Source organism: Dermochelys coriacea, chromosome 9 (genome assembly GCF_009764565.3).
Source record: "Dermochelys coriacea isolate rDerCor1 chromosome 9, rDerCor1.pri.v4, whole genome shotgun sequence".
Taxonomy (NCBI): Eukaryota; Metazoa; Chordata; order Testudines; family Dermochelyidae; genus Dermochelys; species Dermochelys coriacea.
In genome coordinates, this window is record NC_050076.1 from 1,131,282 (window position 1) to 1,148,429 (window position 17,148).

Here is a 17,148-nt window from a genome sequence, read left to right on the forward strand (position 1 = left end):
ATGGACGCTAGAAAACCATTGTTGCGGGATGCTTGACGACATTCCCATGAGTGTCTTAGCTATTCTTCAGTAACTCCAGTGATGGTGGTTTCATCAACCCTTTCGTTAATTTATTCCTGTACTTGATTGCTCTTTCTTAGCTCGCACCTGAAAGGTGGCTGAAAAATAAAATCACCTGTTTGTCTCTGCCTCACATTTTGTGTGTACTTGGTGATGGACCCCGAGGTCAGGAAAGAGCGCATTTCAGTGCAGGTTGTGCTGCAGCTTCCTACTTTGCACCTAGCATCATTCATCACTCGCATGTCCAGCCCTTAAAATCTTTTAACTTTCCCAGGCATAACATTAATATTTATATAAAAATCTAAATGGACAATATTTTATTAGAGTGCCGTTACATATATAAAGATACGGTATACCGATGTTTCTAAAGTATGACTCACTCATGGGAGTGTCAGCTATTCTAAATATGGAGTTTGGTTTTCTTATAAACTTTTTTGTTCGTTCACTCAGCATTCTCAAAAACTCTTCTCTTGGGCTGAAACAGATGCAGGCTTACTTCCAAAGTGAACTTTAAATCTGTTCAAGAATTTTGCATTTCAGAGAGCTGGAAAATATTGTCTTCAGCTTTCTTAAAAAAAGATTTTACATGCAAATAAGTCGGAGGCTGAACTGCATTACTTTAATAATGGCTTTCATATGAATGTGTGCACTACTTACTGTGTTCAGTAAAGTTAATATAACTTCATTGGTGTTTTGTCTGTGCCAGGCAGGAGAAAGAGGATTATATCAGAGCAAAATACGTGGAAAAAAAATTTGTGGAGAGACAGCCTGCAACAGTGTCTCCCCCTGAGCATGGAACAAAAGTTCTGCCTCAAAGTCGGGAGGAAAAGAGGCACAACATCCCTGAAAAATCCCCTTCGGCAGGTGAACAAGTCACAGCTTCTTCAACAGGTATTTTCACCCCTCTATCCTTGTATCTATTAGCATGTTCTTTTAAAATGTGTTACTGATATTTTATTTACTGAATTGCTATCACAGTAAAGAGAAGCCAGAGCTGGGTCTTAGTTGCTCAAAGTATTTCAGAGGCTCAGGGGAAATATAATACTTGCCCTTGAGTGTGTGTTGATTTTAAGGGGGAGGAACATCTTAAATTCAGACATGTACTAATCAGTCTTTCCTCCCTATTTTTATCATCCTAAACTTTCCCAATAACTTCTTCCTGCCCTTTCCCCTCCTTGCTGCCTGCTTTGTGCTTTGCTAACTTGCATGTCCCCAGCGGTTGCAGTAAGTAGCGACGAGGTGAGGCGGGAGTCTCTGTTCTGTCCTGATGAGCTAGATTCACTCTTCTCCTACTTTGATACCTCTTCAAAACTGCGTAGTAGTAAGTACTACTCTCATGACGGGTTCAGCATCTGCATTGTGGTTCACTGTGTGGCGTGGCCATCTCTCTACCTATAGTCCATTGTCTCCAAGCAATTGCATTGCTTCATGTTTCCGTGAAATTTAAAGATTTTGACTTATCCTGACCTCTTTCCTTTTTATAAAATGGTTGCAGCTTGAACCACTGTAAGTGTCTGGATCAAAAGTGCAGTTTCAGATTATTTCTTTGAATACATTAGAAATATTGAATCGTTACCACTGTTCCCTTAAAAATAACTGGTAATGAATTCAGGACTAAGTGTAAGAGCTTGCTTTATTTTCATGTTGTCTGTGAGAGGTGGGTATCTTAGTAGCATGAGCTCTAATATGTTTTTTCCTAAAAACAGTAAGAAGCAGTGACAGTGGGACCGAGCACAGTGCCGATGACCGTAGAGAACACCTCGCTTCCACCATCTCCACAAACAGTTTGTATGAGTCAGGTCCGTTTGATCTTGCACTTAAAGATGGGACTTAAGTGATTTCTTTTTCTGATTAAAAACATGTTGGCAAAAAGCAGACTGTGATTTGCTGGTCCCAGTAAATACTGGTGGTATTACTAAGATTTCCCCTTTTCCCCTTCCTGTTCCAAGTGCTGTTTTAATATAGCTAATAATTCCTGCGAGTGAGCAGCAGTATTGTCTTTCACCCATTCTCCCTCTCACGTGTGGTAGCAGGAAGGTAGCTGAATCCTTCTAAATCCAACTGGAAGATGTTTTTCTGCCTCAGATAATACCAAACTGGAATTTCTTTTTTACAGCATTTAGAGCAGTGCTGTTTTGACTGTCCTCTGAAGGAAGGCTTCTGTCATTAAAAACTTACATCCCTAGTTAACCACCATTCATAAAAATTGAAAATAGGTGTCCAGAGGAACATATATAAATGGCTGAAAATGTATTGCATCCTGGTAAATGGAATTCTGACTCACTCAGAAACAATGGGAACTTAATGAATGTACAATTTTTGTTGGAGTCTGAAAGCAGAGCAATGAAACAGTCAGAGTTGGGAGTTCCTTTAAAAGTTTCTCTTATTTCCCCAAGATACCTTCATTAGCCCAGCTAGTAAAAACTGAAGTGTTTTCGGTCTTGTCATAGGGTGGTCTGTGCCTGAAGCGTTCTCCTGCAGCGTGCTGCAGTGTGACGGGCACACCTGCCTGATTTTCCCCCTGCAGACTCTGTAGAAATAGTCTAAAGTCTTTCTGAGATCAAACAGCCCTTCTGGGGTTCATTTATTGCAGAAGTCCCATGCACATAAATCATAACAAAACATGTCCCATGCTATAGAATTTCCCTAGCATCATCCAAATGGTACATGCAACACACAGCTCTGGTGCCTCCACCAGGCCTCAGCCCTCCGGCACAGCCCGGTACCCTTCACCGTGCCCCAGCCCACACTTCCATACAGAGTACAACTCCGTTCTTCTCAGCAGGTACCTGGCAGCATCCGTCACTCCCTTTAGCCCTCTCACGGTTCCCCTGGGTCCAGCTCTCCAGCATGGAGACATTAGCCAGTAAGCCTCTCCCCGCTCTCAAGCCCTGGCTCTCCGGCTTGGGACATAGACTAGCAAACCTCTCTTGCTGCTCTCTTTGCCTTCAGCCTTCCCCAGGAACCACCTTCTGCTTCCTTTTGGGACTGTCCAACAGCCCTGATCCTTGGCATCTCTCACCTGTCCCTGACTCCCACTCAGGCAGCTCTGATTCACCAGGTCTCTCTCTTTGTGCATCTCCCTGGTCTGTTATAGCTCCAGGTGCCTAAATGGGAGTGTTGCCATGAGGGAAGAATGCCTTTCTAATCCCAGAAAGTGGTGATCTGGTCAGATGTGTTTCAATTTGGAAACACAATTCAAAATATACCTGTAGGGCACAGAGAGCAGGGCAGCAGCTGCAGCAGAAAGGCTGCTGCATGGTTGTGGGGAAGGGACAAGAGCCATTCAGCTGCACCCCCATCCCCTACAACAGCCTGCTGAATAGATGGCACCAGAAGGCAGAGAAGACTTTTCCTCTTCCTCTGTCCCCTCAGCTCCCCTGTGCAGTTTCCACATCTGCTCTGGGCTGTGTGTGTGTGTGTGTGTGTGTGTTTGGGAGGGGGGTGGTGGTATTACAGAGCATCCAAGTTACCTCTTCCTGCCGCTGTTCACCTGGAGCCCAGAGGATACTTGCTCTTGCCAGTCTGGTCTGATCAAATGTTCCCCTGCTGAAATGGGCAGCGGGGGCAATCCCAGGTTCCAGGTCATCCTTTTTTAGCACAGTTCTGTAGCATTTTGCAGCAGTTCTGACTTGGGATCTCTTTCTCCGCTAGAGCTGTGTCAGTAAACCCTTTGCACCAGAAGGGAGCAGACTCAGGCTCTGTCTACACTGCACTTCCATCGGTAAAACTTCTGTCTGTCAGAGGTGTGAGGAAAAACTCATCCCTGAACAGCAAAAGTTTTACTGATGAAAAGTGCCGGTGCGGACAGTGCTTTGTGGGCGGGAATGCATCTCCCACCTGTCATTAGGAGTGGTTTTATTTTGTTGGCAGGAGAGCTCTCTCCTGCAAACAAAGGGCGGCTTACGTTGCATGCCTTACGTTGCATGCATGCCAGGCTTTAGCGGCACAGCTATGCCACTGTAAGGTGTGCAGTGTAGACATAGCCTTAGAAATCTTCCTGTGCTGCCAGGATTGCTGAAACATATCAGGCATCATTTTGGCAACGTACATGCTACTCTTACTTTTGTTCACTTGATCACCAAAGGTACAAGTCATGATAGCTCCCTGCCTGATGGATCTGTGTCTGACATTCAGACAGCTCAGATTTCTGAATGTCCCATGTGTCTGAAGACTGCTGCGACAGTGAATGATACAGCAACCAGCCACTGCTTCTCCCCTCCCCTATCCCCTTGGATAGAATTGGAAGTTCCCTTCAATGCTTGATGCTGACTTGCCCTTTGCTTGCAGATCTCAGATGACTTGTTCCCTGTTTCTCTGTAATTCTTTTGTCAGTTAATCGCTGACTTGGGGCATGTCTACACTTGCCATTTAAAGAGGAAAAAAATCCCTTTTTTTGCACAAAAACCATGGGAGCGTCTACCCTTGCCAATGACTTTTTGCAGTGAAACTCTGAAGTTTTACCGCAAAAAGAAAACCACCTCCACAAGAGCTATACAGCTCTTACTGGTGATGCTTTTGTGGTGGTATGCAAGTGAAGACATGCTCTTCCTGTTTACAGAGCTTTTAGCCTCCTGAAGATATCCCACAGTGCCTAAAGTGACCACTCTGGCCGGCACTCTGCTGCTTTGATGCCAGGTAAACAGACATCCATCCCTCCCCCTGTAAAGCCCCGGGAACTTTGAAACTCCCCTTCCTGTTTTCTTGGCAAGTGCTCGGGTATCATCTGGCCAGGTGACAATGGCTGCTCCACGGAGCAAAAGATCTCCTGCTTGGAGCAATGCTGAGCTACTGGAGCTGATCAGTGTTTGGGGGGAGGAGGCTGTGCAGGGACCCAGGATGCCCCGCGATCACCCCCCCCCCCAAGACCTATCGTCAAAATGGAGAGAGCTGCACTGTGGGATAGCTGCCCTTAGTGTGCTGCTCTCATCGGGAATGGAAGTGCTGCTAATGTAAACACTCTGAAGCCTGAGGAATGAAGTGAGTACAGAAACCAGGCTTTTCTTTCACCGGGTCCCTATCACTGGTGAAACTTACAGCGCAAAAACTCTGCAAGTGTAGACATACTCTTAGTTTTCTTTTATTTACAAGCCTGACTGCTAGAGTGAGGCCAGGCTTAGCCAGTATAATGACACTTTGATGTGCTGTGTGTCTGTGATGCATCTTTTTTGCTCATTTGTTGGGGCTTTTTTAGATTAAGTTTCAGTTCTGATCATTGGTTTATTACGCTTGGGGAATGACCCCAGCAGTTGAGGGGTGTCAGCCAGGTACAGTCATAGCCTCCAGTGCCTGTATTGGATTGGCATGTAGGATCACCTCTTGCAGTCAGATCCTGGAGTGAATGCTGTTTTGTGACAAGCCACCCCAATGCATCCCATAAGTTAACACCAACATGGAACACAGCCTTAGGGAAGGAGCCCTTGAGCTGTGTTTAGCTCTCACTGGTACTGAGAGTCTGTGTTGAAAAGTGGTGCTTCAGAGCAGAGCTGGCCTGATAGGCCCAGAAGCACTGTTCAACATTTTTGTAGCTATTTTTTGTTCCATTGGTCAGAACTGAAGGGCTGTGTCCAGGTATCAGCTGTGAGTCTTGACGTTTCACGTCCTGAAGCCTGTCTCAAGGTGTACATCAAGGCTGCTTCTTCACGTCGTATACTCTCTTGTCTTTGCTGGAAATACAACTGGACTTCCCAGACAGGCCTTTTATTCACTCTAGTCTGCTTTGGGAATTGTGCCGGAAGTTCTCTGGCCTGTGCTATGCAGGAGGTCAGACTGGATGATCGCAGTGTTCCCATCTGGCCTTGGAATCTGTGCATCTTGGTACGGTTCCCTTGGGTCAGAGAGGTGGATCGGTGGCAGCATAGCCACATCACTAGTGTGGTTGCACTAAGGCATCTGGAATCTCTTGCCATCCAATCTTTCCTTTTCTTTAATTTGTCACAAATATCTATATTCATGCCATGCCGAAGAGCTGTCTGACATCATTTTTCACTGTTATTCCCAACTAGGCTTACAGCTTGAAAACTGTGTTAAGGCACATTCGGACAGAGGGCAAGTCTGCAACAGTTGCTAGATTAGCTCCTGTGCAATGGAGTTGCAGGGCAGCCACATGCAGTTCTCATGTGTGTACAAAGCATTATTGCATAGACTGAAAATCATGGCACCAATCCTGGTTTGTGCCATCTGCTCAACAACCATTATCTGGGTTGAGTACCCAAACTCTGCTTCCATGTACTCTTTTTTTTTTTTTTTTTTTTTTTTTTTTTTTTTTTTTTTTTTTTTGGGCATATTCAGAGCAGTCTTACCTCTCTATTTAAAACTTTGCATTACTGTTTGTTTATGCATTGTATTTACACTAGGTGGTTCCTTTGACACCTTTTTCTACTAGGTTAGCTTAATAGCAAGTTTCTATATATTACTAGTTAAGGTGCTTTTTATGGATGCATCCCTGGAGCTCTCTAGTTTCCTTTATAAGCTACAGCTTGTGAGAAAAGAAAATTTCTTGGCTGTAATTCTTGTATCTGACTTCAGAGAACAATAGCTAGATTAATGAGTGATGTTGCACAATTATTAATAACTTGATGATTATTAATAGTTTTGAATGGAACCACAAAGTGACTTTTATTGGCTGCTGGAACTTAGCCATGGCCATCTATGTCCCCCAATGGCAAGATGGTTCAGTGGCTCAGAACACTGTTTTGCAAAGTCTGACCTGTCATGTGCCAGAGGCACAGATTTGCAGTGTGGATCTATTTCTGTATTCTAAGTGTATTCAGCACCTTCTGAGAGCAAGAATTACAGGTAATTAATCTTCCTTCTTTCAGAAGGAGAAAAGCGAGATTCTTGTTCGTTTCATGATTCAAAACAGCTTCATCCAGGACTGCAGCTTTATCGAGCTGCCTATGAGAAGAACCTTCCTGATATGGCAGAGGCATTGGCCCATGGAGCTGATGTAAACTGGGTCAATACAGAAGAAAACAAAGCAACACCACTGATTCAGGCAGTCTTAGGGGTATGTGACTTACTGCATCTTGATTCATGGGGGGGAACCAGTAGAAATATCACTGGATAGGTGGTAACAGCTAATTATTTGCCTTGCTAGCCAATGATGGCATTTGATTTGTGGTACCAAAATTGACTACAAAATTACCTTCCTTTCTCATAAAGTGATCTCTGAACATTTCTCTGTTACTGACCTGGTTGAGACCATATACGCTGCCAGTACTTAAATGTGATATCTAAGGCCAAATCCACCGAAGGCAGGATTTGGTCTTGGTTCTAAAGGGTTAATCATTGAATTGGTCTTTTGTCTTCATTCCTTAGGGCTCATTGGTTACTTGTGAGTTCTTGCTGCAGAATGGTGCCAATGTCAACCATAGGGATGTGAAAGGAAGAGGACCACTACACCATGGCACAGTCTTGGGGCACACTGGGTAACACACTGCTGCAGGATTGTTGAACACCCATTCTTCCCTGTATTCGTTGATTTGCAAATATAACTCTTATGTTTTCAGCATTTCCTGGCATTTTAATATATGTTGAATAACTGAAGTTATTCTTAAGGGCATTCTGACTTTTTATGCACAGCCCCTTTTCAAACTAGCATTTTCATTCACTAGCAAGCGAAGTATTGGACTGTAAAGGGCTAGACTGAAAAGTCCAGTGTCCTTTCTGTAATAATATGTGTTAAATGATAGTTAGAAGAACATGGGATGTATTTCAATTACCAATTGCTACTAACTCCTGATGGGCACTGCACTTCTTATGAAAGTGTCAAACAGATAGAACTGGTGTAGTGGGGGCCAGAACAGTCCCTGATTTCTTCCTGTCAACACACACTGCTCTGCCAGTGCGCCTCACGTGTGTTCAAACATCGCCAAGCACAGTGGGGCACAGATCTATGACTGAGGCCCCTACATGCTACTGCAATAAAAATTAGTAGAAAATAATAGTTTGACCTGCAGTGTCCCTACTATATGCTTGCTTGAACGTCTCTTGACAAGAGACTGCCAGGCTTGCCAGAATTTCACTTCATCCTGGGAGAGTTTTGACGAAGGGAAGAAAAGCCTAGTGCCTTCCCTGGTGTAGGTGAAGGGCCCCCAGTGCCAGGAAACTGAACAGGATTTCAGAAAGCATCTCTCCAGTGCTACAAGCAGGTGCCTGACTCTAAAGACTCTTCAGCATGTACATTATATCTTGTTTGGTGCTGCTCAGCGGTGGTTCTCTTGCAACATGCTGGAGGTGGACGGCCAGATTTCTGGCATGTCAAATTAAAAAGATTGTAAAGGAGATTTTAAACTAAGGGCTCGGGAAAACAGACAGGTGCGGAGGAGCACCTTGTTCCAACAGAGACATCCCTTAGGGGACGATTTATTAAAGAGGATATTCTATATCCTAGTAAAGAGGAGAGGATAGAAGCTGATAAAATACAGGCAGAAAATGAAAAGAAACAGACAAAAAGAGGCCCATTCAATTACATCAGGTGAAGGCAGACAACCTAATACTGACCAGTTTTGCAAGTGTTTGTCTACAAAAGCGATAAGTCTAAATACTAAGATGGGTGAACCTGAGTGGGATTAAATGAGGTTGATATAATTAGCATCACAGAAGCTTAGTGGAATGATGATGATCAATGGGCTGCGGTGATACCAGGATACAAAATATACAATAGAACCTGAGTTATGAATACCTCTGGAATGGAGGTTGTTCATAATTCTGAACAAAAGTTTACAACTGAACATTGATTTTATACAGCTTTGAAACTTTAATGTGCAGAAGAAAAATGCTGCTTTTAACCATCTTAATTTAAATGAAACAAGCACAGAAACAGTTTCCTTTCTGTGTCAAATCTTTTTTAAACTTTTATTTTTTTAGTAGTTTACATTTAACACAGCACTGTACTGTTTGCTTTTTTCGTCTCTTCTGCTGCCTGATTGTGTACTTTTGGTTCCAAATGAGGTGTGGGGTTGACCGGTCAGTTTGTAACTCTGGGTTTTGTAACTATGAGGTTCTACTGTATAGGAATGATGGAGTAGGTTGCACTGATGGGGAATGGCACTATATGTGAAAGAAAGCTGAATCAAATATAGTAAAAAATCTTAACTGAATCAAACTGTACCATAGAATCTCTTGGAATTTCTATCCATAGCTTGAACAATAAGAGTATAGCAGTAGGAATATACCACGGACTACCTGACCAGTGATTTTGAAATGTTCAGGGAGATTAGAGAGAATACAAAAAACCCCAAACACCCCAATAATAATTGGGGATTTCAACTATCCCCATATTGTCAAGGAGCATGTCTCCTCAGGGCAGCATGCAGAGATAAAATGTCTAGACACCATTAATGACAGCTTCTTGGAGCAGCTAGTCCTGGAACCCACAAGAGGAGAGGCAATTCTTGATTTAGTCCTAAGTGGTGCACAGGATCTGGTCGAAGAGGTGAATACAGCTGAACCGCTCGGTAACAGCAACCATAATGTAATTAAACTTAACATCGTTGTAGGGGAGAAAATGCCAAAGAAACCCACCACTGTAGCATTTAACGTCAAAAAAGGGAACAACACAAAAATGAGGAGGCTAGTTAAACGGAAATTAAGGGGTCACAGGAGTGAAATGACTGCAAGCTGCATGGAATTTAAAAAAAAAAAAAATCAGAGTAGAGGTGCAAACTGTATGTATACCTGAAAAAACAACAACAAAAAACCCAAGAGGAATCTCCTCCTCCTCCCCTTCCCCCCCCCCCCCAAAGCCACCATGGCTAAGCAGAGTAAAAGAGGCAGTTAAAGGCAAAGAGGTATCCTTTAAAATTGGAAGTAAAATCCTACTGAGAAAAATAAAGGAACATAAACTCTAATGATTCAAGCATAAACGTGTAATTAGGCAGGCCAAAAAAGGATTTGAAGAGCAACTAGCAAAAGACAAAAATTAACGGCAAAAGTTTGTTTTAAGTAGATAGAAGTAGGAAGCCCATCAAACAATCAGTAGGACTTCTGGATGATTAAGATGGTAAAGGAGCACTCAAGGAAAACAAGGCCATTGCTGAGAAGCTTAAAAAAAATTCTTTGCATTGGTCTTCGCTGTAGAGAATGTGAGGGAGATTCCCACACCTGACTTTTTTAGGTAACACATCTGGGGAGCTGTCTCAGATTGAGGTGTCAGTAGAGGACATTTTGGAATAAATTGATAAATTAAACAGTAGTAAGTCACCAGGAATAGATGCTATTCACCCAAGAGTTCGGAAGGAACTCAAACCTGAAATTACTGAACTACTAACTCTGGTGTGTAACCTATCAAATCAACCTCTGTACCAGATGACTGGCAGATAGCTAATGTAACATCAATTTTTTAAAAAGGCTCTAGAGTTGATCCTGGTAATTTCAGGCCATTGAGTCTAACTTTAGTACCAGGAAAATTTCTTGAAAGTATAGTAAATAAAATAATTATCAGACATACAGGTGAACATGATATGGTGGAAGTCAATGCCACTTTAGTAAAGGGAAATTATTTCTCACCGATCTCTTAAAATTCTCTGAGTGGGTCAGCAAATGTGGCCAAGGGTGATCCAGTAGCTATAGAGTACTTGGACTTTCAGAAAGCCTTTGACAAAGTTCTTCAACAAATGCTCTTAAGCAAACTAGGCAGTCATGGGATAAGGGGGAAGGTTCTCTGTTGGATCAGTAACTGGTTAAAAGATAGGAAACAAAGGGTAGGAACAAATGGCCAGTTTTCACAGAGGGGAGAGGTAAATAATGAGGGTCCCCCAAGGATCTGTACTGGGACCAGTGCTGTTCAACATATTCATAAATGATTGGGAAAAGATGGTGAATAGTGAAGTGGCAAAGTTTGCATTTGATACTAAATTACTCAAGGAGTTAAATCCAAAGCTGGCTGCAGAGAGTTACAAGGGGATCCCATTAAACTGGGTGACTGGGCAACAAAATGTCAGATGAAATTCAATGCTGATAAATGCATAGTAATGCACATTGGAAAATATAATCCCAGGTATGCATACAAAATGATGGGGTCTAAATTAGTTAACACTGAAGAAAGAGATCTTGGAGTCATTGTGGAGAGTTCTCTGAAAACATTTGCTCAATGTGCAGCAGCACTCAAAAAGCTACCAGAATATTAGGAAAGGGATAGATAATAAGACAGAAAATATCTTAATGCCACTATATAAATCCATGGTACTCCTATAGCTTGAATATTGTATGCAGTTCTGGTTGCCCCATCTCAAAAAAGATGGATTAGAATTGGGAAAGGTACAGAGAAGGGCAACACATGATTAGGGGTATGGAACGGCTGACATACGAAGAAAGATTGAAAAGACTGGGACTCTTCAGTTTAGAAAAGCGGATGGCGTATTCGATAGAGGTCTATAAAATCATGAGTGGTATGAAGAGTGAATAAAGAAGTGTTTTTTACCCTTTCTCATAACAGAAGAACCAGGGGTCACCCAATTAAATTAACAGGCAGCAGGTTTAAAACAAAAGGAAGGTGGTACTACACACAATGCACAGTCAACCTGTGGAACTCATTGCCAGGGGATGTTGTGAAGGCCAAAACTATAAGAGCGTTCCAAAAAAACTAGATAACTTCGTGGAGGATAGGTCCATCAATGGCTATTAGCCAGGATGGGCATGGATGTAGCCCCAGGCCCCTAAGCTTCTGACTGCCAGAAACTGGAAGTGGATGACCCGGGATGGATCACTTGATAATTGCCTGTTCTGTTCATTCCCTCTGAAGCGTCTGGCAGTAGCCACTGTCAGAAGACAGGATACTTGGCTAGATGGACCATTGTCCTAGTATTGCCCATATGATCGTTCTTACATTCTTGTGAGGTCTTAAAGTCTTTGGTCCTACTGAGTGTGATCTCCAAAGGGAGGAGGGGCCCATTGTAATAGTCTCCATTCCCTTAACCTGATCTGCAAGGTGCACCTGTGATATTTATCAAAAACTATTCCACAGCTCCAGCTTAGTTTTGATTAAAGTAAGAAATGACTTTCTGCACTATTGAAATCTTGGCATCATTTCAGATTAATTGAGCTGATGGATTGAAGCTGTGTTGCTAGGGTTTGTGTAAAATGCACTTGGAAGGTATTTGAGATGTTTAGATTATTTTAGTTGGGTTTAAACTAAACTGTATTGAATCCAGCTTGTTTGTCTGTAAAAATGTTTTGTTTTTTGTTTTTTTGGTGGAAATTATGCAATAATGCAATTTCTTTAATAGGCAAGTGTGTTTATTCCTAAAACGAGGAGCAAATCAGCATGCCACCGATGAAGAAGGGAAAGACCCTTTGAGTATAGCTGTACAAGCTGCAAATGCAGATATTGTAACTCTGTAAGTGTTTGATTAGGTTGAATTTCAGATTTTTTCCTGTATTGCTATACTCTGAATCCTGTAAGCATGTAAGAAATACTTGAATGGATTTATACCAGAATGGACAAACTCAAGACAATCCAGAGAGAGGGAGCATAGTGTTCACTGGATGAACTGAAAGAAGCCCTGTGTATCTTTCACTGATGAAACTCGGAAATGCATTATAGTTTGTACTATGTTATTTTCAATGTAGTCAAAATAATGTTCTTGTCTTTTCCAAACCATAGGTTACGTTTGGCAAGAATGAATGAAGAAATGCGGGAATCAGAAGGACTTTATGGACAGCCAGGTCAATACTCTACTAATAACCATACTGAGATGCAGTATAAGAAATGCATTCAGGAATTTATTAGTTTACAGCTAGATGATTCATAGTTTTTGAGCAAAAGAAAATTAAAGTACCTTCATACCACAATGTTTTCATAAGCAACATATACATGTATGACGTTTGATTGAAATGGACAGTTGATTGAAGTGGACTCTAAATGGTCATGTGTTCACAGGTCGAGGAGGGAGGGTGTTTGAAATTCACAGTTGTAGTGGTACATGTTAGCACTGCTGTATGCAACTCTTTGCTGCTGGCCCTCCACACCATTTGCTGTGCAGCTTTCTAGTAATGTGCTGCTGAGACCCAGGCAATGGTCAGCTGCTGCCTTCTATCTGGATGGTTCAGCCGCAGTCAAGCGTGAATCTTACTACGGGATGTCTGTCTTCTCCATTATAACCCTGTTGTGTCTGTCGTCTTCATTATAACCTCATTTCCTGAGGCCTGCACCAAACCTTCATACAAAATCACTGTGGGCAGAAACATAAAAAGAAGGGCTTTTTTTTTTTTTGCACTAATTTTTTAAAATGTTTTAGCCCAAACATTCATTTTTAAAGACCCGTTTTTGTACTGTACAATTAAACCAGCACATTAGAAAAAATTGGCAGGCATTTGGTCCAATTGGTATTAAAAAGCAAAAAATCCCACTTAGCATATATGTATAAATAACTCGCAGGCGAACAATACCATTTATACTTAAATGTCTAAACTTGTATTTATACAAACCATTTTTATTACAGAGGACTTACTTAAACGAATGCTAAAGGAAACCAATAATAGAAATGAAGTTGGTTGACAAGTTATAGTACTAGGTATTGTTAAATCTGACTTAAATGGGCACCAGCCAGGCAATTTAGTTAAAGCAAAAACATCCTGCTTAAAGGACTCATTCCTGCAAAGTGCTAATCACTGTGGTGTTGATCCAACAAAGCACTTAGCGTGTGCCATTCACTTCAAAGTGACTGTGCAAAAGTGCTTTGCCAGCAGATCAAAGCATATACCAATAGCCCATAAATGTGCACATAAATCCTGCAGCATAATCCAGTATTCAGAAACCTAGGATTATGTATTTCATAACAGACCTCCTTAAGGATGGATTTTCAACCATAACTCTGAATTTTCTTGGAGTTGTTAATATTAAAGGTTTTTGACATTAAACTTGGAAGAAACCACCAGTCAAAAATGATGCAGGCTCTTCTGCTGAGTAAAGGAAAGTCCATCCCCTTTTTGACTGTCCAACATTTAGCCAGTGACTATAACAGCTAACAAGATGTGTGCTGTTTGTTTGATTGACAGGTAACAGGGAACCTCCTAACTATTTAGTTCTCAATTTCATTTTCATTTTAAAGTTAAAGAAAGAAATGACCATCTAATTTCAAGGGTGGAATGCATTTGCTTTGAGGCAAAATGCTTGAATTTGGTAGCTCCAGAGTAAAATCTTTTATATAAAATTTGGGTAAATTAACTGATGTGCCACAGATACGAAAGTATTAGAAATCAAAATTTGTATTTGTATAGTGTATAGAAAAGTTTATTACTGAACATTCCAGGGCTTGTGCTGGCTTTCATTCTTAATGAATACATGCAAATTTTATTTACATAAAATGCTTTGAATGTCTAACCTTTAACTTGAGGTGACTGAAAATGTCTTCCCTAGCGTTGTGTTCAGAGGATTTTTAGACAATTTTTTCAACCATCTGGAGAACTCGGAAAACAGAGAATTTGTTTAATCAAAGACAATTTGAGGATTATCTATTATTTGTGTTACAGCAGTATCTCCAAGCCCCAGCTGAGATTGGAGACCCCTTTGTGTTGGGCATGGTACAGTGAGAATCAGTCCCTGCCCAATCTAAATCAGCAAGACTGACAAAGGGAAAATAAAAGTGCATAGAGGGGAAGTGACTTGCTTCAAGTTATGCAGGAGGCCATTGGCAGAGCCAGTGGTAGAACTTGGGTCTCCTGACTTGTGGTCCAGCACCTCAGTCACCGGATCATGCCGCCTCCCTGGGCACTTTGTGACCAGCAATATTTGATAGACTCAAAACATTTACAAATTATAACAAATGATCTGAATGTTTTCAATGTTAATATATGTTAGCCTGGCAAATGATCATGTGAATTTACCAGCCTGAGAACAAAATATGTTCACCCTGCCTTTACTGTGACGATGAAGGCAACAAATTTGCAAGAGAGATGCATCTTAAAATGTCCTTACCACCCTTACTCTAATACTGCTCTTCAGAGATGGTTCTGAAAAAGATGATGGTATAATAATAGATTCTTTGATAATTTCCCTGGGATTGGGAGCTGGAGGAGGGTAAGTGTGGTGTAAGAGAGTCCTGATGTAGTCCTGTAGAGTCCTGACCTGCAGTCAGAGGTGTGATGGCAGCTCAGGTAGGCACACCTGTGCAAGCTTTAATGAGACTGTGTGACTAAAAATAATAGTGAAGGCATGGCAATACTGGCTTTAGCAGAGATGTACAAACCCACCTGGAACCTGGGTTACATACTTGTGTTGCTGGACTGCAGCAAAGATCTGTGTTGCCAGGTTTTCACTGCTATTTTTAGCTGCATTAGCTAGATTAAAGTTACTGCAGGTATGTCTACCTGAGCTGCAGTCACACCTCCAATTGCAGTATCCACTTACCCATGCTATGAAATAAGTGAAACCAATGATTAGTTTATCTAGGTAGCATCAACATTTCTGGTGTAAAAACATATGATTGGTTTGAACTGTTTGATGGAACATATACATGACTTTGCATGGTACAATGGGTCTTCCAAAATATACTTTATGTAAAGGGTATTAGCTGATTTAAACAGCTCATTCTACAAAATATTCATTGCTGCTGGTAGAAGCCATATACTCCATGGGTACTGTTCCTTGCATAAAACTTGAGAATGCTTACATTTTGGTGCTACGGAAAGTCTGTTACTATGTGTCTGCTACCCTTTTTCCAGTCTTTTCTTAAATGTTCAAAGTGTGCCTTTTAAGTTATTTTGCTATTGAATGGTTAATCAGTGATGATAGTATTTTTGTATTAAAAATCTGCACTTTAGCTACATTTTGCTTGGAAAGGGGCTTTCCAGAATTCAATTTTAAACATTTAAAAATATTTACAAGGTTTACAGTATTAAGTATTTTCAGGCAGTGTGCAAACTTAAGGGATAATTTATTTTACTCATCTATTTTTGTATGTGATTAGCCAAAAATAGAGCCAAAAATATATCTTGCAAAAACAGTTTTTCTTGAGAGGGAACATCACAGAACCAAATGTGTTAACTGAACTGTAGCACTAGTTCACCTATGGAATCTATTTTCCTCTTATTTCTACCGTGTTAATTTAATAACATGCATTAGACATGTCAGCTCTGACTTGTGTTCTTTAGTGTTCTCTAGATGAATGATCTCGACTCTGGTTTTATTGTATGCTTGCCTCTCAGTAGAAGTAATTAGAAGCAGCTGTTATGAGCAAACACATGCTGTGTCTGTTCAGGTCTCAAAAAGTGCTTAGAGCTAAACTTGAAAAAGGAAAGGAATTTCAATAGAAAGGAAGTTACCTTTTAAAAATGTGCTAGTGACAGTACTTATTTTTTAGAGTTGGGGAAGATTTCTGTGGGCTTACATTTTTATGTAAGCCCTGCCATTATTCTAATTTTGTTCAGGCCAGCTGTCATTTCTGACAGGTTTCACAGTAGCAGCCGTGTTAGTCTGTATTCGCAAGAAGAAAAGGAGGACTTGTGGCACCTTAGAGACTAACAAATTTATCTGAGCATAAGCACTTCATCGGATGCATCTGTTTTCAAATGAGCACAATGCTAACCACAAATACACAGGAATAAGACAGGTTTTGCACTGGAAATGCACATATAAAATGGTGGAAAGACATAATGGCAATGTAACCTTCTACTCCCTGTCCCTTAAAGACTGTAAAGTCATTTAAAACCATACCACGTGGAAATGGATGAAGGGGGACTATCTGCTTCCCTTCGCCAGCCAGACAAAGGGAAGGGAGGTGTGTTGCACACCACTGTAGTTGGTGAGAGAGAGAAACTTTTGGTTCCCCTCTTCTCTTATGATGTGCAACATATAATGGACTTGTCAGACAGGGAACAGCAGTGTTTGGCCCCTGCATACTCCTTTCCTGACTGGGAAGGGGCAGGTTTTGGATGGCAGCATATTATCTGCTTCTGCAAAGCGTTCGGCATATGAATAAATTCCATGGAAATCAATGGCTGAAAATTGCTTAGCTGCTAGTGTAGACAGGACAGGAAAAGAGACTTGGAACAAATCTCCTTTCCATGCTCCACTGTCTGTCAGCAAAATCTTTTTCAGTACCCATTGAAGGGGGCTGGGTGACACTGCTGAAAAAACATTGTCAG

General features: G+C 41.4%; 1 protein-coding gene across 5 annotated transcripts in view; it reads left to right on the forward strand.

The window, feature by feature from the left end:
- ACAP2 (ArfGAP with coiled-coil, ankyrin repeat and PH domains 2) overlaps positions 1-17,148 on the forward strand; it is a 119,686-nt gene that overhangs the window by 97,170 nt on the left and 5,368 nt on the right. For all 5 annotated transcript variants that reach the window (XM_038415405.2, XM_038415404.2, XM_043492975.1 and 2 more), the window contains 6 exons: positions 767-951; positions 1,767-1,859; positions 6,882-7,069; positions 7,381-7,490; positions 12,291-12,401; positions 12,668-12,729. In XM_038415405.2, coding sequence (XP_038271333.1) covers positions 767-951; positions 1,767-1,859; positions 6,882-7,069; positions 7,381-7,490; positions 12,291-12,401; positions 12,668-12,729 — 749 coding nt within the window. The remainder of the gene's footprint in view (positions 1-766; positions 952-1,766; positions 1,860-6,881; positions 7,070-7,380; positions 7,491-12,290; positions 12,402-12,667; positions 12,730-17,148) is intronic.